Source organism: Talpa occidentalis, unplaced genomic scaffold (genome assembly GCF_014898055.3).
Source record: "Talpa occidentalis isolate TD23 unplaced genomic scaffold, MPIMG_talOcc4v2.1 talOcc4.10, whole genome shotgun sequence".
Taxonomy (NCBI): domain Eukaryota; kingdom Metazoa; phylum Chordata; class Mammalia; order Eulipotyphla; family Talpidae; genus Talpa; species Talpa occidentalis.
This window is the reverse complement of record NW_023600993.1, coordinates 50754416-50776084: the sequence shown is the minus strand read 5'-3', so window position 1 is coordinate 50776084 and position 21669 is coordinate 50754416. Positions and strand designations below refer to the sequence as shown.

Sequence of the window (21669 nt, the reverse complement as noted above, 5' to 3'; positions counted from 1 at the left end):
GCTCCTTCCAGGCATCAGGGTTGCTGGCTGGTGTGGGTGCGGTGCAGGGTTGTGGGAGGTCCTCGCGGAGGTCTGCGCGGCGAAGCAACCCCTGGAGTGGCCCCTCGCCGCCGACCCAGCTGTCCTGGTTCTCGGGTTGACGTTCTAGCAAACTGCTGGGGGGGCCTCCACCTGGGCATTGCAGGCAGCCACGCCCTTTGTGCCAACCCAGAGACTTATTTCTTAAGTGGGGCCAGCTGCTTAGGAGTCGTGAGTCTCAATGCATTCATTTAGTTTTTCCTTGGCCCACTCCCTTAACAGGTTCCCAAATTCTACACAGAACATGCACGCTCCATCTGACCCACTGTGGTCCCTATTCTGGTTTCACTTATTTTTCAGGCTTTTCGCGTTTTCTCCCACCCCTCTTTTTTTTTTTTTTTTTTTAGGCTTGTGGAAATCCATTCAAGGGATACTGAAGTAGAGGGAGCCAGTTGCTTTGTGCTACAGGAAAAGGTTCTCAGCCACTGAAGTTTCCATCTGCCAAAGAAGTGCGCTGATCCATCCCTGGGAGGCCTTGCAAAAGGACTCTACACCAGGAAGGCTTTCTGCCAGGCCCCGGGGTTGTGCTTTCATGCACCAGCAGTCACCACTTTCTAGCTTGTGCAAGTGGGTACGTGCCCTCTGCTAAAAGCCAAGTTTGATCTGAGTCTTTACGTTTTTCCCATGACCTGCTCTTCATGGATCTGTGAGTTTAATGGTCTAGCGCTCCATTGAAGACAACAGACTTGGATAACCAAAGGTCTAGACTTGGTCAATGCAATGAGTTTTTACTGGGAAGGTTCTGTTAAAGGATAGGGTGACCTAACTATTGAACCTTAAGGTTCAAGAAATAGTGAGGCTCAGGTCTGCTTCAGTGAGTAGAACTACTGCAGTGAGAAATAGGCAAGTTGCTTGCCCCTAGGAAAGGGTTTTCTGCTACTGTCCTGTGGCAGATACCAGTTGATGCCTATATAAAACGGGCAATCTCCTTGCTGGTGGTTGGAATCTGGACTGGTAAGTTACTGTGTTGAGGGTCTTTCTGTAACTTTACTTAGATTTTCATTAAAGTGGAAGTCCCATGAGCCAGGTCTTTTGCTTACGGGTTACCTTATTCAATTATTTCTTCTTGTAATATTTCATTTAAATCAGAATATCACCTGGGTGATAAATTCTATTTGGGCATCTTTTTAAAGTAGTATGTTTCAATTCTGACAAGATTTAGATACGTGAAACTTGACAACAGTTTCTGGGTGGTTCTGAGGATTAAAGAGGTAAATATTTTCATTATAAGTAGAATCCTTGTTATTTATCAATATATATTTTTAAATTTTTTAAAATTGGTTTCAAATTACTGTTGGATAAAAGTCTTACCTAAAAATATCAATTCAAATCACCTTTACAATAGATAACAGTATACTTTTCAAAGCTACCTAACAGGAAAACTATACTATTTCCCACTCCAGAGGACAAAATGATTTCTCCTTGGTGTCCCCACTGTTAGTTACCATCCCTTGGCCTTGGAAATTAAGGTTTGATTGAACATATTGGTCTGTTTCTAAAGCTCCTTAACCTTAACATTCATAGTCAATGAGAACTATTTGAAATTTGTGTTTTCTGCTATGCCCCAGTGCCAAACTACCTTTGGAGGGGAGCAGCTAATGAGTAATATGTTCTATCATCTAATAGAAAGGCCACCTTTTTCTTTTTTTAAAATAGAACAAATTTATCACTAAAGTGAACCAAAAATGTAATGATTATGACCTACAGTATATAAGAGAAATCTGGCCCCAGAGATTTAATCTTTAATGGGATGACTTAGAAATGGCAGTAAGGCTGTGACCTTGGACAGGGAGACTTAAGTACCGTGTTTAAGGTAGACTGCCTGGATTTCACTCCTGGAGTTTACAGAGGCTTAGTTATTATTAGAGATGTTACTATACACACTAGAATGTGAGCTTCGCAAGCCTAGAAATTTAGTTCTTGACCTCGAATTGCCGCATCCTTGTAACTTTTAAGTGTACCTAACAGATAGTATATTCTCACACACTGATTGTGATTATTAGTTTTTATTCATCACCTGTATACTTGCTCAGGACCATTGCACTTTATTTTCTCCCCTCTCTCTGGCATATTTCCCCCACTTCTTGTCATTCAGGTCTCAGCTCAACTGTTATTTAGCACACCCTTTTCCCTCCCCATAGCCACATGACATTAAACATTTCCTTAATAAAAGCATAGCATTTAGGGCCTCCCCTGTGGCGCAGCGGTTGAGCGCTGGGTTGCGAAGCTGCCCGCGGCCTCTGCGGCGCCGGTTCGATCCCCGGCTGCTCCCCGGCCACTGGAGGAGGGTCCCACATGGCGCGCAGACCTCTCCTGCCGCCCGCTGCTCCCCTCAGCAGTGTACTTCGGTCCTTCTGCCTGCTCTGCTCCCCGCTCTGGCTCTGGTGAATTCTCTCACCCTCCCGCGCTTCTGACTGTACCCAGTGCATGTATAAACAAACAAACAAACAAATAAATAAATAAATAAAACATGCCTCAAAAAAAAAAAAAAAAAAAAAAAAAAAAAAGCATAGCATTTAATGTGGCAGGTACTCTAAATACTTTACCAATATTTAGCATACAGTCATGTCTTGAGGAAACTTTATCATGATTTGCATTTTGTAGGTGGAAATGCTGAGGCACAGAAAGGTTAAATAACTTGCTCAAGGTCACAGTCCATGTTCTTCATCACTAGGCTATGTTGTCTATCTTATTACTTTATTTCAGGCATCAGCAAACTGGGTCATATTGAGTCCCTCTCTTCATTTTTGTAAAGTTTTATTAGAACATAGCCACCCTCATTCCTTCAGCATAGGCTAATGGCCTATGGCTTTTTTTCCATGTAGTATTGTTGAGTAGTTGCCACAAACATGAGCCTGCAATGCCCAAAAATATTTTCTGCTTGGTCCCTTACAGAAAAAGTTTGCTGGCTCCTGGCTTATTTGAATCCCAGCATATTTTCAACATCCAAGTTACTTGTTTATTTATTTGATTACTTAGGTCTCTTGCACTAGATTTATGCTCCATGGTAGAAGGGACCTTCTTTGGTTTATTCACTTCTTAGCTCCTAACCAAATTACCTGGCACATAATCAGTTTGCAATAATATGTACCAAATAAAGGAATGTTATTCAGTGATGTGGCAAAATTCATTGTAGCTAAAGTTAGCCCTTTGACTTTTAGAGGATAGGTCTTAATGAAGATGTTTTCAATTTGATCTCTAGGTGTGGAAGTTGCTATGTTAACATTGCTTGTCCTTGGAGTATTACTTCATGATGTCTCACTGAGTAGCCAAGATGAGTCTCCTTCCAAGACTGAGAGCATGACAGGCACCCCTCTGTTTGACTACGCCAGGATCCGCCTGCCAGAAGAACACATCCCCTTCTTTTTGCACAATAACAGACACATTGCCACTATCTGTAAGAAAGACTCACACTGTCCTTATAAGGCAGGTATTATTTTTTCTCTTATATATTTTAAAAGGATCCAGTTTCAGCTTGCTTACTACTTTCATTTCATAACCTGAATCTTTCTTTGTGACTACGATCAATCATTATATTTCATCTAGTGTTTCTAAGTGACTAAGCTTTGTTTAAATTTTTTTCCCACAAACCAGAGTGAGATTTAAAATCTAAATCACTAGTAAAAGTAATTGGTGGTCAACTGTATTTTTATTTTCTGTAAATGAAGCAAACTAGATTTTATTCAGAAAACAACTAGTTAAATGCAACTAAAGGATTTTTTGGCCCCTCTTTTCTTAAACTGCACTTAAAAGGGTTACTTAGCACTTAATTTCAGTAATAACACCTCTGCCTTTGCCTCCACATGATTAAGACGTTCTTGTGGCCTTCCTTCACAGAGCTGTTGAAAGGCCTCAAATTGGAGCCCATTAAGATGTCTCAGGAGACCTTCCAGATCAAAGCTGGGCATTGTGAGAGGCTTCCTTTCCCATGGTGTGGGCACAGGAAGCATATGGAGAAGCAGACCTGAGAATCAGACCAGCATTGCTCCTGGGGCCTTGCAGAAGAGCCTTCTAAGCCCAGGGGCCAACAATAGTTGCTGTCCCCCAAGGGTTGCAGAGCTGTCCCTGTCTTGTGGGGGCTCTGCTGAGTAGACTGATGAGTAAAATTGCTGATCCATTCAATTTAACTGTGATTCTTTTGGTGGCAGAAATTTCAGGTTATGTATCTCTAAGGACTAATGCTAGAATTTCTTTGTTCACTGGAAAAGGAGGTTTCATTAAGCTACTTCAGGAAATTTCAATTCAAATGGTCTGTTGATTGAGGGCAGATGTGATCGGGGGTGTGATTAAGGATAACTTAGGAACCTTCAGACAGCTATTCTTAGAATTTAGTCATTATTATTACATAAACAGTACCATAAATTATAAAAATTAAATTATATAAAAAATTATTTTCAGGCCTCTTTGGTGGCCCAAGGGGTTAAGTCTCAGCACTATGAAGCTCTCTGCAGCTACTGCAGCATGAGTTCAATCCCCCATCAGGGAGGTGACCTACATGGTGCACAGACCTCTCCTGTCTCACGAGCTGCTCCCCTCAGCAGTATATTTCAGTGGATCCACCTGTTCTGCTCCCCACTCTGTCTCTGATGAATCCTTTCACCCCTCCCCCCAGCTCTGGCCTACACCCGAACTCTCATATGCATAAATAAATAAATCTTTTAAAAAATTATTTTCATCATAGACAAATCTAAGTGTCCTCTCTGTCAGAAGAGATGTCTTATATTCCTGTGTTATGTTCCAGAAACACTTAGAAAATCTAAAGTACTGCTGGGGTTATGAGAAATCCTGCAAACCAGAGTACAGGTTTGGTTACCCTGTTTGCAGCTACGTGGACACGGGATGGTAAGTTTGCAGAGAACACCTTCTTGCTTTTAAGTCATCTTTTTTTCTCTGCATTGTATTCAGATGCCTCAATTTCAGCTTTTTGGTTTTAGTAATTCCTTTAGGTATTGTTTTGCTTATACCTCATGAATTCAACTTTATTATCTCCCACTGGGACAGGAATGCCTCTCACTTCCTCTGCCAGAGGGAGAAGACAGTCTAGATCACAGAAAATGTTTTCCTCAGTATACTCTAATAGATATATTGATGGGTTCTTCTTGATTCTGGAAGGAAGATTAAATATAATTAGTATTTCCAAAATATGTGGGGTAAATGGGGTAAAGAAAATACTTTAATTAACATTTCATTGTCTTGAGTCCATGATAAACTTCACTTCATATATTTCTATTGTCTTTATATCGTAAGGAAATATGTCTGGGCACCTTTCTGGTGGCTTAGGGGTTAAGTCTCAGTGCTACCACTGCTAAGGCCTGAGTTCTATCCCCAGCCAGGGATCTAACCCAATGGTGCTGCAGACCTCTCCTGTCTTGCCCGCTACTCCCCTCAGCAGTGTATTTCAGTAGCTCTGCCTGTTCTGCTCCCCACTCTGTCTCTGGTGAATCCTCTTACCTCCGCAACTCTGGTCTATAACAGAGTTTATGCAAAAATAAATAAATAAAATCTTAAAAAAAAAGTATGTCTATAAATAACTTATTTTGATAAGCTCATGTAACATGTATACTTTTAGGAAAAATTAAAGAAATGAAAGGTTTCTGGCATTTTAACCTTTAGAAAAAATTCAGGGTTAAAAAAATAAAAAGAGGACTTGCCTGGTGGCTCAGAGATTAAGGACACAGTGCTACCAAGCTGTATCCAGCCATTGCAGCATGAATTCAATCCCTAGCCAGCCAGGGAGCTGGCCCACATGGCGCAGTATTTCAGTAGATCTGCCTATTCTGCTCCCCACTCTCTCTGGTGAATCCTCTCACCCCTCCCCCCCACACCTCTGGCCTATACCCCGGTTCTTGTATGCATAAATAAATAAAATTTAAAAATAGAATTTTTATTTTTATTTTTTTTTGTGAACAGGACCGACACCCTCGAGTCAGCTCAGGACCTCTTCTGGAGACAAGCTGATTTTGGATACGCAGGCGAGCGGCTAGAAGAGATGCATGTGCTGTGCCACCCTCGGGAAATGGTGGGTAATAAGTGAGCATGGCTTTTAAAATACTTGCAGAGTTTAGATCACAAAGTCAAAACAAGATAGATTGCACTATGAAAGGGATCCCTCCCTGCCATGTATTTATTGTCTTATTTAATTTTATTTATTTAAGAATTTTATTTAATTTCCAAAAACCAGTTCTGTTTCACTTGGAAACCATGTCCTCATTTTCACACATTTATCAGATCACCATATTTGGAGGCAGTTAATTTACTTCTAGAGTTAGAATTGTTCCCTCCATCGTATGCTAGAGAAGGTAAACTGGTAAGTTGCATCTTTACAAATTTTTACAAACATGCCTCTACTGATGTGCCTTTTGTTTGTTTAGCACTTTAGTTTGCAAAAAGTTTTTCTGTGTATTAGTTTGATTTTCACAAACATTATAGAGTTAGCCAGGGCAGGCATTAGCCTGTTGCCATTTAGCCAGAGAAAACAGGTTCCTTAAAGAAGTTAAGTAACTTCTCTAAGACCTCACAGCTACAATGTAGAATTGTACATCTAGAATTAAAATGCAGATCTCTTTCTGTGTACTTTCACTCATACCAGGTTGTACTCTATGGGTAAGTAACACATTGTCAAAGGCAATTTAGGGTAGTATTGAGTAGAACAGGTTCCACGCTTCAGATTTCAAATCCTGAATCTCTGACAGGGCGCCCAAACTTTCCATGTTTCAATTTCTTTTGTTTTTAATCTGCCTATTTCATAGCTTGTAGTCAGATTGAAATGCAATTCTGCCATTAAAAATGCTCCAGACAGGGGGCCTCTCTGGTGGCACAAGGGGTTAAGTTTCAGCCTATGAAGCTATCAGCAGCCACTGCAGCATGAGTTGGATCCCCGGCCAGCGATCTACCCACATGGCGCAGCAGACCTCTGCTGTCTCTCCTGCTGCCCCCTCTAAGCAGTGTATTTCAGTCAATCCACCTGTTCTGTTTCCTACTCTGCCTCTGGTGAATCCTCTCCACCCCTACCCCCAACCCCCCACCCCGCACCTCTGGCCTACACCCCAGGTCTTGTATACATAAATAAATAAAATAAATCTTTTTAAAAAATGCTCCAGACAGGGCCTGATTTCCAGCAAAGGGCTCAATGTTAATTTCTAAACATCCATGGGCTTGTAAGCACTTTTCATGTGGAAAGGAAAGGGAGGAGCCACAACCCTGTCCCAAGATGACTTTTTTTTTTTTTTTAAGATTTACTTATTTATTTATACAAGAACCAGGGCACAGGCCAGATGTGCGGGATGGTGAGAGGATTCACTAGAGACAGAGTGGGGAACAGAACAGGCAGACTGACGAAATACACTGCTAAGGGGAGCAGTGGGCTAGGCAGGAGAGGTCTGCTTGCCTTGTGGGACCCTCGCCAGCCGGCCTGGATCGAATTGGCGCTGCAGAGGCTGCGGACAGCTTCAAGTGGCGCTCAACCACCTGCGCCACCAGGGGAGGCCCACCAAGGTGGCCTTTAGAATGCTTTCCTGGTGGGGATCAACCTGATATGCTTGGACAGTTAGAGTAGGATAACTTACCAACAAGATTAAGGCCTCATGTTCATTGGATGTCATGGGAAAAACAATACAATGGCATTTGAATCTATAAGGAAAATCCAGATAAACTTTTTTTTTTTGGAGTTAACCCTCTTTCAGCACAACCAGATTGGTGGAAACAGAAGCTGACTCTGGGAGTGGATGCTTCACCGATTTAGAAAACATTCCCCTCCTGTTGCTGTTGAGACAGACTCCCACAAGTTTTATGGTTTGCAGAAAGTAGCTCTTAGTAAAATTGGCAAAATGCCCTTCCTGCCTTGCATTTTAATGTCTCTTATGTTTCATTTGGCTCTCTTTCGAAAATACTTTCTTACATAGCTATGGGGTAATAATAGTTCTGAGTGCTTTTTTTTTTTTTTTAAACAGTTCCTGGCTTTAAAATTTGAGGTGCTATAAATAGGATAATTAGCAAAAGTATATTTGGTTGAAGTCTGCTGGAAGGACAAAAATCCTTAAGCAGAAACAGTCTTCAGGAAGCTTTCCTTCTCATATTGTGTGGTTTGGACCTGACGCTGTGCATGTGCTCAACATGTCTAGCAAGTCTGTGTGTGTCCTCAAGTTAATGTTAATGCTCAAGTTACTTTCTTTCGTTTTTCTTAATCTTGTTGCAGAATGACTCAAGTCTGGTGTGTTCCCGTTATCTTCAGTTCTGCAGAGCAGCCCGTCTCTACCTTGATTTAAGAAACATCAAAAGGAATCATGACAGGTACTTAAAGTGATTGATGAAATCTAATGGAAATTCTGAAATATTTTCAGATCTGGGTATATGCCTGGATTTTCCTCATAACAATATGGTGGTGGATTTGGGAAACAGGACACGAGTTGTTTTGAAGTTTTGTTTGGAGACATCAGTTTCCTTGTACTGTTCTATCTCTTTTGTATGTATTTGAAATATTCTGCTAGAAAGAGTTAAATTCTAGTGAAAAACTGATTTTAGAAATTAGTAAATCACTAGTTACAGCCCATGTTCCTGAGTCATGAAAAATTTTATTTATTTATATATATTTTACATCATTGTTCATTTTTGTGCAATGTTTGCTTTCTCCTCTCAGATGTAGTTCCCATAGAATTCCCACCACCCATTCACCCGTGCACCATCACCATAATCCCTTGTGCCCTTCCCACCCTGTTTTGATCTTCTCCCCCTGTCCTGCAGCATGTCTCTGATTTATAGTTGCCTGTTTATTTTTGTTTTGTTTAGTTTTTTGTTATGATTTTTCCCCTGATTCCTTATTTTGTTCCCCTATATTCCTCCTATAAGCGAAACCATCCAATATTTCATGGAAAAAAATTTCGAACTCAACTTAATTTGTTGTTATCCACCAGATTTAAGGAAAGTTTTTTCCAGAGTGGTAAGATTGGAGGCCACTGTAAACTTGACAGTCGTACATTGATGTCTGAAGGTCAGCGCAAAAGTCCTCTGCAGTCTTGGTAAGTTCTTTTTTTAAATGGTTTTTCTAAATTATTTGTCTTTATTTTTTGTACTTACAGGTTTTGGTAAGAACTTTCAAATGGGAAATGTTACTTCATTTGTAGATAATTGATAATGACTTTCTGGGAAGTTGATGGCTAGAGAGTGACTCTCAGTTGTATCAAAATTAAATATTTGTTTATACACTACTAGGAAGTGTCATACGGTATTTACCATTTGTTAATGAAAGAAGGAAAATCAATTCAAAATTAATTTTTATTAACTCCTCATAATTGCCACATATGTTTTGGGGAACACATTTTTTTTTAAAAAAATACACATGTTGAAGTACATAGCAAGCATATAGAGAAATGTACAGTTTGGATTATGAAAAGGTGAACCCACCTGTGTAATGCCTACCCAGGTCAAAAGTCATCAGCCCTCAGACCTTCTGCCTGTCACACCCCTATCCTTCTCTCTAAAGGTAAACACTACCCTGACTTTTAACATCATTCCCCAGCTTTTTGAACTTCATAAAATTAGGGAACACATTTTGGTTTTAAACATTTTTACTGTTAAACTAATTCTGTAGTCTATCAAGAAATTTACCATCCCTAGAAATAAAGCATGAGAACACTTTAAAGATACTTTTTATTTTAAAATAATTTTAGAATGTGTAAGTTTGAAAATCACACAGAGTTCCCATTGTACCCTTACTCTGACTTCCTCTAATGATGAGGTCTTACAAAACTGTACCTCAATGATCAAAAACAGGAAATTGATGTTGGTACAGTATTATTATTTATACACATTTGCATTTCACCAGTTCTTATAATTTTTGTGTGTGTAGCTTAATGGAATATATATCACCTGCTTAGGTGCATGTAACCACTAAGACAGTATAAAGAACTGTTTATCACCCCAAAGAAACTCATGCTACCCCTTTATAGCTACAGAGGACACTTATATAATGTTAATTGTATTTGTGCTAAGCAAAACATTCAGGATAAGAATCTACCATACATTTGTATGGCCTGTTATAGTCTGTAACGCAATATCTTGACTTAACAGACTTCTGCAGTAGGAGCTTCTGTATCCTACTAGGTCTTTTGGTTCTTAGTACATTTTGATATCTACTCTATAATATTTGATCACTAGTACCTTTGGAAATCATGGCATTTCCTTTTATTTGTGTTAGTTACTTAATGGAATATAGCTTATTACTCCAAAGCACATCCTAGGGTACATTTGTATTTATTATCTATTGCAGTATAGCAAAATTTCTCCAAATTTTAATATTTATTCATTGTCTACCCACCCCAGTTTCTCCAGATTGTAATAGTTTAAACATAAGCAATATTTATTATGTTGTGAAGTTTCTTATGGTCAGGATTTCAGGGCAACTTAGCTGGGTGCGTCTGGCTGAGGGTGACATTTGAGGTTTCTGTTAAGCTGTTGACACAGGGCTGTGGACATCTCTAGGCTTTACTGGGCCTGATGAATCCACTTCTAAGCTCACTCATGCGGTTGTAAGATTCATCTTTCTCTGACTGCTGACAGAGGCATCATTCCTTTGCCACATAGCCCCCTCTCCCTACTGCGGCTTACAACATGGCGACTGGCTTTCCTGAAGGCCAGTGGTGGTGGGTATGATGTCCCAAGATGGATGCCTCAGTGTTTGTATACCTCAATCTCAGAAATGACACACTCTCCCCTTACAGGGCTACAGCGTTGGGAGTGGCAAGGGATAAGAGATTACTCAAAGTCCATGTGGAATAATGGAGGGGCTACACTGGGAAGTAATGTGCAGTCCCCATCCAAAGGCAGTCTCATTTATTAGCATCAAGTACAAAGGCGGAGCAAGTATGTAGGGGGAAGCAGTTATTGGGGATGTAAACTAGGGTGGAGTGACCAGGGGCTATTGTCTGGGGGCTCCATTATTCCTGCTGATCACAGCATGTTATCTCTGTTCTATCTAACATCTGCTGCTGTGTTCAGCAGATACTGGTTTCCTAGTATATTCCCTTTCCAGGACTTTTGCTTTTGGTGAGACACCACTCTGACAAGCAGGAACTCTGGGCACCACGACAATATCCCTGAGAATAAGGAGGGCTGGGGATACAGTACACCTTCACTTCTGCCATTCTGCTGTATTCTGTTTGTTAGAGGTGAATCACTAATTTCAGCCCACTCTTTGGGGGATGGAATTAATCTCCTCTTGAATAGGAAACACGTGTTCCTTTCTTCCAAGAAGCTTACCTATGTGCTGTCTTTCTGAGGCACTCAATAGTTCCTGGAATGCCACCTTTCTCAGAATCAAAAAATCTGTACAAAAAGTTCTTGAATCAAACTGAGCTTCCTAGGAGTATTGGAAACTTTTCTGAATCTTCTGACTTTATTGGTACACTATTTAACCTAACTCACTATGTAAATTTCTCCTTTGGAAAGTTCCTAGTTTATCATGTACATTAGGCTGAATTTAAAAAAACAAATTTTCCCCTTTTCTCAACATTAAAATCAGTATCAAGTTGTATATATGTTGGTATGTTTAAGAAGTTTTATATGTCTCCATTATAGTTTATACTTGAAGTAAAATTTCCCTACTTAATAAACCCTAAGTTATGATATTGCGCTAAGAAGTTCAGGAAAATAGTTTTGAAAGCATCTGCCAATTCGTAATTCCAGGTTTGCTGAGTTGCAAAGCTATACTCAGCTCAACTTCAGACCTATTGAAGATGGTAATTGTGACATGGTTATTGATAAGCCAACCTACTTCATGAAATTAGATGCAGGTGAGATGTTTATTCATTTTATTTATTTAGGTTGATGAGATCTGATTTCTTTTTCGTTGTAGTATGTATTGATTTCCTATGACTTTTTGGGAAATATAACAGTGGATTTGCTTCTGACTTTCTTTTTTTTTTTAAAAGATTTATTTTTTTATTTATATAAGCACTGGGTACAGTCAGATGCGTGGGAGGTTGAGAGAATTCACCAGAGCCATTGCGGGGAGCAGAACAGGCAGACTGACGAAATACACTGCTGAGGAGAGTAGCAGGCGCGGCAGGAGAGGTCTGAGGGCCATGTGGGACCCTCGCCAGTGGCCCGGTATTGAACCAGCACTGCAGAGGCTGTGGGCAGCTTTGCAGCCCAGTGCTCAACCGCTGTGCCACTGGGGAGGCCCTCTTCTGACTTTCTTCTCTGAAGAAGTGACCTTGTTTGAAATCCCCATTATTTTTTACCTTTGATATTTTAGAAGAAACCTTCAAATTTATGACAAGTGAATGAATCAACAGTCGCAGATGGGGGCCTCCCTGGTGACGCAGGGGTTAAAGACACAGTGCTATCAATCTGTTGCCAGCCACTGCAGCACAAGTTCAATCCCTGGCTGGCCAGGAAGCAAGCCACATGGCACAGCCCACATGTCTCACTCGCTGCTTCCCTCAGCAGTGTATTTCAGTAGATCTGCCTGTTCTGCTCCCCACTCTCTCTGGTGAATCCTTTCACTCCTGCCTACTCCCCTACCTCTGGTCTACAGGCCAGTTCTTATATGCATAAATAAATAAATCTTTTAAAAAATCAAAGATGAGAGGAGGCAACATATATATACCTTTTATAACTCAATTTACCCCATCTGGTTTCTCTAGTCATTTAATTTAGATTTGTGCTGCTTTAAAATAAATTTTTTAAGTCTTTTTTTTTTTAAGATTTATCTATTAATGCATACAATAACTGGGGCACAGGCCAGACTTGCAAGAGGGTGAGAGGATTCACCAGAGACAGAGCGGGGAGCAGAACAGGCAGACTGACCGAAATACACTGCTGAGGGGAGCAGCAGGCGAGACAGGAGAGGGCTGTCAAGCCATGCGGGCATCTCCCTGGCCAGCTGGGATAGAACCCGGGCTGCAGAGGCTGCGGACAACTTCACAGTGCTTCACTCAACCTCCTGTGCCACCAGGGAGGCCCTAAAATAAATTTTTTTAAGTAAAAGCCATATGTGCACTGCGGCATGTACAAGGGCATGTGGATGCCCTTCACCTCTTTTGGCAAACTTTTAGCTATGGTTCTCATGACTAAAATGAACTTAAAATTCTTCTAAAGTTAGCACTGCAGTATTTTTTTAATTTAAATTTTATTTTTATATTCCCCATACAATTATAACCCCCTTATTTTGACCCCAAGCCCTCCTTTACCTGCCCCTCACCCCACATAGAGTGTCTCTGGCTCATAGTTTGTTGATTTTGATATTTTCTTTCTTATAATTATTCTTTTTCCTGATCCCTTATTTAAGTTTTCTAGATTCCTGCTATGAGTGAGACCATTCAGTATTTTTCTTTTTCTTTCTGGCTTATTTCGCTGAGCATGATCCCTTCCAGCTCCATCCATGTTGCTTCAAATGGCATGTGTTTATCTTTTTTGAATGCTGAGTAATATTCCATTGTGTATATATATCACATCTTCTTGATCCAGTCATCTATTTTTGGGCATCTGGGCTGTTTCCAAAGCTTAGCTATTGTAAATAGTGCAGCTATAAACATAGGGGTGCAGGTGCTCTTTGGAATTGATGTTTCTGTGTCCTTTGGGTAAATACCTCGGAGTGGAATTGCTGGATCATATGGAAGCTCTATCTTTAGTAGGTCAAGAAATCTCCACACAGCTTTCCATAGTGGTTGGACCAGTTTGCACTCCCACCAACAGTGCAGGAGAGTTCCTTTTTCTCCACACCCTCGCCAACATTTGTTGTTGCTAGTTTTTTTAATATGTGCCATTCTCACTGGTGTAAGATGGTATCTCATTGTAGTTTTGATTTGCGTTTCCCTGATTACAAGTCATGTTGAACATTTTTTATATGCCTGTTGGCCATTTACATTTCCTCTTCAGAGAAGTTTCTTTTTAGCTCTTCTGCCCATTTTTTGACTGGATTATTTTCTTTGTTTTTGTTGAGTCTCATCAGCTCCTTGTAGATTTTTGTGATCAGTCCTTTATCATTAGTGTTGTGTGCAAAAATGTTCTCCCAGTCGGTGGGGTTTCTCTTTGTTTTGGTTATTGTCTCTTTTGCTGTTCAGAAGCTCTTTAATTTGATGTAGTCCCAGCTGTTTATCTTTTCTTCACTATCACTGCTTTGGGTGATGTGTCAGTAAAGATGTCTTTGATGTGCATTTCATGTAGTGTTTCGCCTATATTTCCTTCTATGTATTTTATGGTTTCAGGTCTTATGTCTAGTTCTTTAATCCATTTTGAGTTGGATTTTGTGCATGGTGTTAGGTAGTAGTCAAGCTTCATTCTTTTGCATGTAGCGACCCAGTTTTCCCAGCACCATTTATTGAACAAACTTTCTTTGCTCCAATGCATATTCTTTGCTCCTTTGTCAAAGATTAGTTGACTATAAATCTGTGGGTTTATTTCTGGATTTTCTATTTGGTTCCATTGGTCCATGTGTCTGTTCTTGTTCCAACACCATGCAGTTTTGATGATTATGGCTCTGTAGTATAGTTTGAAGTCTGGGAGTGTGATGCCTCCATTCCCTTCTTTTTTTTTTCAGGAGAGCTTTGGCTCTTTGGGGGTTTTGGTGAATCCATATGAATTTCATCAATAATTGTTTTATTTCTTTGAAGAATGACATTGAAATTTTTATTGGAATAGCATTGAATCTGTATATTGCTTTTGGTAGGATGGCCATTTTAATAATGTTTATTCTTCCAATCCATGAGCAGGGGATGTCTTTCCATTTCTTTGTGTCTTCTTCTATTTCTTTTAACAGTGTTTTATAGTTTTCTTTGTATAGGTCCTTTACCTCTTTTGTTAGACTTATCCCCAAGTATTTGATTTTTTTGTTTCAGTAATAAAAGGGATGTTTTTTTTTGATTTCTTCTTCTTCAGATTTATTGTTTGTGTATAGGAAGGCTACTGACTTTTGCATGTTGATTTTGTATCCTGCCACTTTACTGAACTGATTGATGAGTTGAATTAGTTTTTCTGTGGAGTTTTTGGGGTTCTCTATGTATATTATCATATCATCTTCAAATAGTGATAGTTTTACTTCTTCTTTTCCTATTTGGGTTCCTTGTATGTCTTTCTCTTGTCTTATTGCTCTGTCTAGGACTTCCAGTATTATATTGAAAAGCAGTGGTGAGAATGGATATCCTTGTCTTATTCCAGATCTTAATGGAAATGCTTTCAGCTTTTCACCATTGAGAATGATACTGGCTGTTGGCTTGCCATATATGGCCTTTCTGATGTTGAGGTATGTTCCTTGTATCCCAAGAATTTCAAGGGCTTTTATCATGAATGGGTGTTGCACTTTGTCGAAAGCTTTCTCGGCATCTATTGATATTATCATATGGTTTTTTTATTTTGTTGATGTGTTAGATAACGTTGATTGATTTTTGGATGTTGAACCATCCTTGTGTTCCTGGAATGAATCCTACTTGGTCGTGGTGAATTATCTTATGGATACATTGTTGGATTTTGATAGCCAAAATTTTATTGAGAATTTTTGCATCAGTGTTCATTAGGGAGATTGGCCTGTAGTTTTCTTTTTTTGTGTTGTCCTTGTTCAGTTTTGGTATTAGTGTAATGTTGGCTTCATAGAACGTGTTTGGTATTATCTCTTCCTTCTCAATTTTTTGGAAGAGTTTGTGAAGGATAGGCACTAATTCGTTTCTGGACGTTTGGTAGAATTCATTTGTAAATCCATCAGGTCCTGGGCTTTTGTTTTTGGGGAGTTTTTTGATAACCATTTCAATTTCGCTGCCTGTAATTGGTCTGTTAGGTGTTCTATTTCTTCTTTATCTAGCTTTGGGTGATTGTAGAGTTGTAGGAATTTGTCCATTTCCTCTAGATTGTTGAACTTGTTTCCATATAACTGTTCATAGTAGTTTCTGATTATTCTTTTGATTTCTGCTAGCACTGCAGTATTTTTTTAAAAAAATTATTTTTCTAGGGCCTCCCCGGTGGCGCAGCGGTTGAGCGCTGGGTTGTGAAGCTGCCTGCGGCCTCTGCAGCGCCAGTTCGATCCCCGGCTGCTCCCCGGCCACCGGAGGAGGGTCCCACATGGCGCGCGGACCTCTCCTGCCGCCCGCTGCTCCCCTCAGCAGTGTACCTTGGTCCTTCTGCCTGCTCTGTTCTCCCCTCTGGCTCTGGTGAATTCTCTCACCCTCCCACGCTTCTGACTGTACCCAGTGCTTGAATAGATAAATAAATAAATCTTTAAAAAAAAAAAAAATTATTTTTCTATTTATGCCCTTAATTCCTGACAACTTGCAAGCTCAGCTTTTACTTTATATACTAGTCATCCTGAGAGGAGAAACACAAATTTTCCTTCATTATCTAATTATGAGGAATGGTTATTACCACGCCACATCATAATCAGAATTCATGAGAGGCTGGGCTTATCATGAAGTATTGACTGTTTCAGAATCACTCTAAGTTATTGATTATATTTTTAATGTGCCCTGCTTTCTGAAGTCATTATTCTTATATTACAAAGTTTTATTTTTAGAAATCAGGCAGGTTTAGATTTTTAAAATAAGAGCAGGTAAAAATGCTATGTTCATTGTCCTGACTAATTTTTAAAATATGAAGACTTAAAAAGGGCAAAGAAAACTGTGATCTTCCTGTTCAAGAATATGAATATGTAATTTTACTTAGATACGTATGCAATGAAGTATTAAAATAGGAATAATAGGCTGATGTGGGCGTGCCATTTCTTTCCTATATTCCTAAGTCTACTTTATAAAAAAAGATTTATTTATTTACGCATGCAAGAACTGGGGTACAGGCCAGAGGTGTGGGGGGAGGGGAGGGTGGGGGTGAGAGGATTCACCAGAGACAGAATGGGGAACAGAGCAGGCAGACTGACCCAAATTCACTTCTGAGGGGAGCAGCAGGCAAGCCAGCAGAGGTCTGCTGCGTCATGTGGGTAGCTCCCTGGATGGCCTGGGACCCAACTCGTGCTGCAGAGGCTATGGATAGCCTCACAGTGTTGTGCTTAACCCCTTGCGCCACCAGGGAGGACCCATAAGTCTACTTTTTTCTTCTTAGGCTGCCATTCTATTTTTCTTTTTATATTAGTGCTTACCTTGAGAGATGAGCATTCCATAGAACAAGACTCACTGGAGGCCCTTGAGGACAGAGCCTATGTTTTCTCATTTATAAATTCTCCTGGCAACAAGAGCTATTTTGTGCCTACTGAGTTTCTCAAGAAATGTTAGGAATTCAGTGAATGATACATGAGAGACCTAATGTGCAGTGTAGCTAACCTGGGAGGACATGTGTTATAATAGAATTTGCTTTTTCTTGTTTATTTGAATATAGGCTTTTGGCAAGATTTTTCTGGGTGATAAAAGAAGCCCTTCCAAACATTCTTTTCAAATACCAGTCTAAAAAGAATGGAGGTTTCTTTTTTTAAAATTCTAATTTTCTGACACACTCATTCTTCACGATGGGAATGAAATCAGAATAATTTATAGTCTGCATTTGAGAGTCACTGTTTTTCTTTCAGTTAACTTTCACCCTCCTATAAAATGCATACTTGAAACGCCAGTTGTTGGAATTTCATCTTGTTTAGATGTGTTTCCCGGTTGAATACTGGATACTGTATGCCTAAGTCAATAGTACATGTTCAGCTTTTTTTTTAAAGACAGACTTAGGAGATTGCAAATAGTAGTTCTGCATTTTTATCAACTCTGTGTGACCTCCCAAACTTAGGTCTTCACTAAGGCTTCACCAGGTGTTAGGCAGCGGGCTGGGTACTTTTGGATGTATTATCATTTAATCTTTCCTAACAAAACTGGCACCTAAGTATAATATTTCCTTACTTCTAGTAGAGAAGCTAAAGACTGGAAACTTTACAAACTTACTGAGAACACTGCTCATGAATGGCTGAACTGGGATTCAAGCCAGTTCTTCTGACTCCAAAGTTCATGCTCCTTCAAGTAGAATATGGGGCATGAAGCCCTTTGAAATGATAGTTAATATTTTCCCAAAAAGCAATATTGTAAGTAATGATTAAGTATGGAAAAAAGAAACAGGAATGAAAAATTCCAAAATGTTAACAGTTTCAATCTTTGCCAATACTTCTATAATGAAGGGATGTTACTTAATTGATTTAAAACATAAGATGTCATAAAGTACAACAATTAGTCTTCATGCTTCTATAATTCTATCTCATTTGAGTTTAATAGACTTATGTTATTTTTTCCTGGAAACTTAATGATCATTTGCTACTTAGTGTATATGGGAAAATGCATTCATAATTCCTAAATAATCAATTTTAAAGTAATATTTCTACCCATTCAATCTGTAATCTATGTGTGGATTATTTCATGTTTGGAAGAACTCTTATTGTTTTCCCCATTTATTTTATTTTTTAAAGATTTCTTTTTATATATTTATGCATACAAGAGCTGGGGTATAGGCCAGAGGTCTGGGCAGTGAGAGGATTCACCCTCTGGTGGGAGCAGAACAGGCAGATCAACTGAAATACACTGCTGAGGGGAGCAGCGGGTGAGACAGGAAAGTTCTGCTGTGCCTCATGGGTTAGCTCTCTGGCTGGGGATCGAACTCAATCTGCAGTGGCTGGAGATAGCTTCGTAGTGCTGAGGCTTAACCCCTTGTGCCACCAGGGAGGCCTATTCTCCCATTATTTTAGCTAAAAGATCATCACACTAGAAATAGATGGGATAGAATAAAACTTATCAAATCATTTGTTCTTTGGGGTTAATTAACATAGATTTCTTTTTTTCCTATACTAGGTGTTAACATGTATCACCACTTTTGTGATTTTATCAACCTTTATATTACCCAACACGTTAATAATTCATTCAATACAGATGTATACATCGTGATGTGGGACACTGTAAGTAAGAATGTGTTTCTGCTTTAAAACTGCCTTTGACTTGCTCAATAAATGTGAAACCCTGATGTTGTGAAATAAAATGTTCTAAGAGATATCTGTTAATATAGCCTGGCACACAATCCAACCTGCATATATATGCACATGCATATGAATATCTGTGGAGAAGCATTTACATGTAATATATATATGGGCAGAGACATATGTATGTACCTTTGTTCTTTCAATTGTAGAATGAGATGGTGGAAGATTTCTTTGCCCCTTTGGGTAGGTGGAATTCCAAAGACCAAATGCATGTGCTGTTTACCCTTTATGTCGACTTTGAAGACTGTCATCCGCTTAACTTCCATGACTCTGACATGAAGCCTGTTAGAGAGTTTGCCTCTTTTTACAGTTTGGTCTATTGTAGTCAGTGTCTGCTTTGCTAAATTATAGCTTCCCTGTTGCTATTTGCTTTGCACCAATTGTGTTGTGTGTATCAGCTTGTTACATAGCACGTGTCTTAAGCACACGCATCTATATGTTGAATTACATCGTTATTTGCTTATTTGTTCTTAGTCCAGTTTTCCCCTCCTCATTCCTGCCCCCCATCTCTTTGTCTGCCTTTTCTCTCATTTTTCTCTATCTCTTCCACCTGTCAAGGTAACCCCAGGAGTTGTCCCAGGACACTCAACTGTGAAATGGAGTAATTATAATGTCCACATTGTAATGGTGTCATTTTGAAGGTGTTCCATGTTGTATGTGGCAAGTCACAATGCCTGGCACATAGCACATGCATCTTATGACAACAAGGCTGAGAACAGTATATTTACTGCCTAACCTGGGAAACTGACCCACCTGAAGGTCATCCATGATTTAGCTAAATGTAACTCCCATGTACTCATGGGTCCCTCCCTTGGCATGTCTCTTCAGAGTGACATTATGGGGGAACCACAGCTTTCTGGCAGAGAAGCACTGGGCCTTTCTTACAGGGAGTCCTTCTAGCAACCCAAGCAGCTCAGCTTGGGTACAAAAAAGATGGGACCCATCTGGAACAGGCATAGGAGGCTCAGGTGCCAAAGGGACCAACATCTCCTGGAATACCTGCATCAGCAAAGCTCCAAGGTCCCCATAAGAGACGCAGACAGTCAGAAATGTTATTGTACTCTCTCTCAGTACATATACAATTTTCCCATTAGATGCTTTTTTTAGTTAAAAGCAATGGTACCTAGAAGTGTAGTTGACACAGGCTATCCTTTCCAGAGAGCAGAGTCAGATAGTTAACTGAAGATCAAATTCTCATGCAGAAGGGGACATGGTTTACTAAGGTTTTTTTGTTCATAGATCTGAGGCTTGCAGTAGAGCTGCGTAGAGGTTTTCACTATTACTGCTCTTTAACCTGTAGTGAGATTTGAAGTCTGCTGAGAACTGGTTCCACAATTCTTGGCATGTTCATGCTCTCTTTTGGTTCCTTCTTTGCATTTATGTTTCCTTCATGTTCCAGTTTTGCTGCCACCACAGTTTCGTTTCTTGAAAATGTTTCCATTAGCAAAGGGAACAACAGTTCCTTTCTTTTCTTTTTTGGATGAATGCTTCTAGGCCACAATCTCCAGCTATCAAGATCTGCAATGATTAACTCATAATTCACTTGTGTTTTTCATGGTCTAATTATACCTGGTTTTATCTCACTGAATGCTTACAACCCTCCATGGGTTTTTGTTGTGGTGTTTTGTTTTGTTTTGTTTTTTAGCTGATTTTACAGAGAAGGAAACTAGATTCTGATTAGCAGACATTGTCTAAGAAGTGTCTAAGATAACACAGTCAGTGAGGGGTAAGATCCATGATTTCAGTCCAGGTAGTCTGACCCCTGTGCTGTGCTCTGAAATCACAGTGCTTGATCTATTTTCTATAGTTTCCTGAGGAACCTGTTTGACAAAAAAATTTCCAGACACCTTCCAGAAATTTTCTTGTACCTTGTTGCATGCTTTTCCACATCTCATACAGGAGGACTAAGTTAAATCAAGCCCTTCTCTATGCCTGCTGGGATGGAGTAAATAGTTTTCTCTCACCATGACACTCATCGGTTATTCTGTAAATTGGGAACATGTTTTTAGGGCAGTCTGACCTTGACTCCACAGACAGGCAGGATGAGTGTAACTAAGCATGTTGGCTGCCCTGTGCCTCCCTCCTTTTCTACCCTCTTTGTATTGATTTGAAACCTTGGTCAAATCTTGATCTGTGCATACTTGATCAGAGAGGTTCTTGTTCTCCAAACAATCCAGTTGCTGCACAGTTCAGGCCACAGAACACCATGGGTTGCATGAAGAGAGTTAAGATATTGTGTGGTCACTGACTTTTTCTTTTGCTGGTAAGAACTTGAATGAAGCAATGCTGCATCCCCGGGGGATGCTGTTGCTGTATGCGCTGTGTCCAGGAGAAGAGCCGAGTGGCTGTGACTGCAATTCTGATCTTAGCGACATTTTTAAAAAAGGTTTATTTATTTATGCATACAATAACGGGAGTACAGGCTAGAGGTGTGGGGGGATGAGAAGATTCGCCAGAGACAGAGTGGGGAACAGAACAGGCAGACTGACTGAAATACACTGCTGAGGAGAGCAGCGGGCAAGACAGGAGAGGTCTGCTGGGCCATGTGGTTTAGCTCCCTGGCTGGTCATCAAACTTGTGCTGCAGATGCTGCAGATAGCTTCACAGTGCTGTGCTTAACCCTTACACCACCAGGGAGGCCCTGATCTTAGTGACAT

The 21669-nt window shown here is 40.0% G+C and overlaps 1 protein-coding gene across 1 annotated transcript in view; it reads left to right on the top strand.

Annotated features, from left to right (window-relative positions):
* Positions 1–21669, top strand: part of EOGT (EGF domain specific O-linked N-acetylglucosamine transferase) — a 37013-nt gene that overhangs the window by 372 nt on the left and 14972 nt on the right. Inside the window, exons 2-9 of the mRNA XM_037492469.2 lie at positions 426–649; positions 3281–3504; positions 4820–4920; positions 5989–6097; positions 8273–8367; positions 8988–9092; positions 11758–11864; positions 18828–18931. Coding sequence (XP_037348366.1) covers positions 3295–3504; positions 4820–4920; positions 5989–6097; positions 8273–8367; positions 8988–9092; positions 11758–11864; positions 18828–18931 — 831 coding nt within the window. The 5' untranslated portion in view covers positions 426–649; positions 3281–3294. The remainder of the gene's footprint in view (positions 1–425; positions 650–3280; positions 3505–4819; positions 4921–5988; positions 6098–8272; positions 8368–8987; positions 9093–11757; positions 11865–18827; positions 18932–21669) is intronic.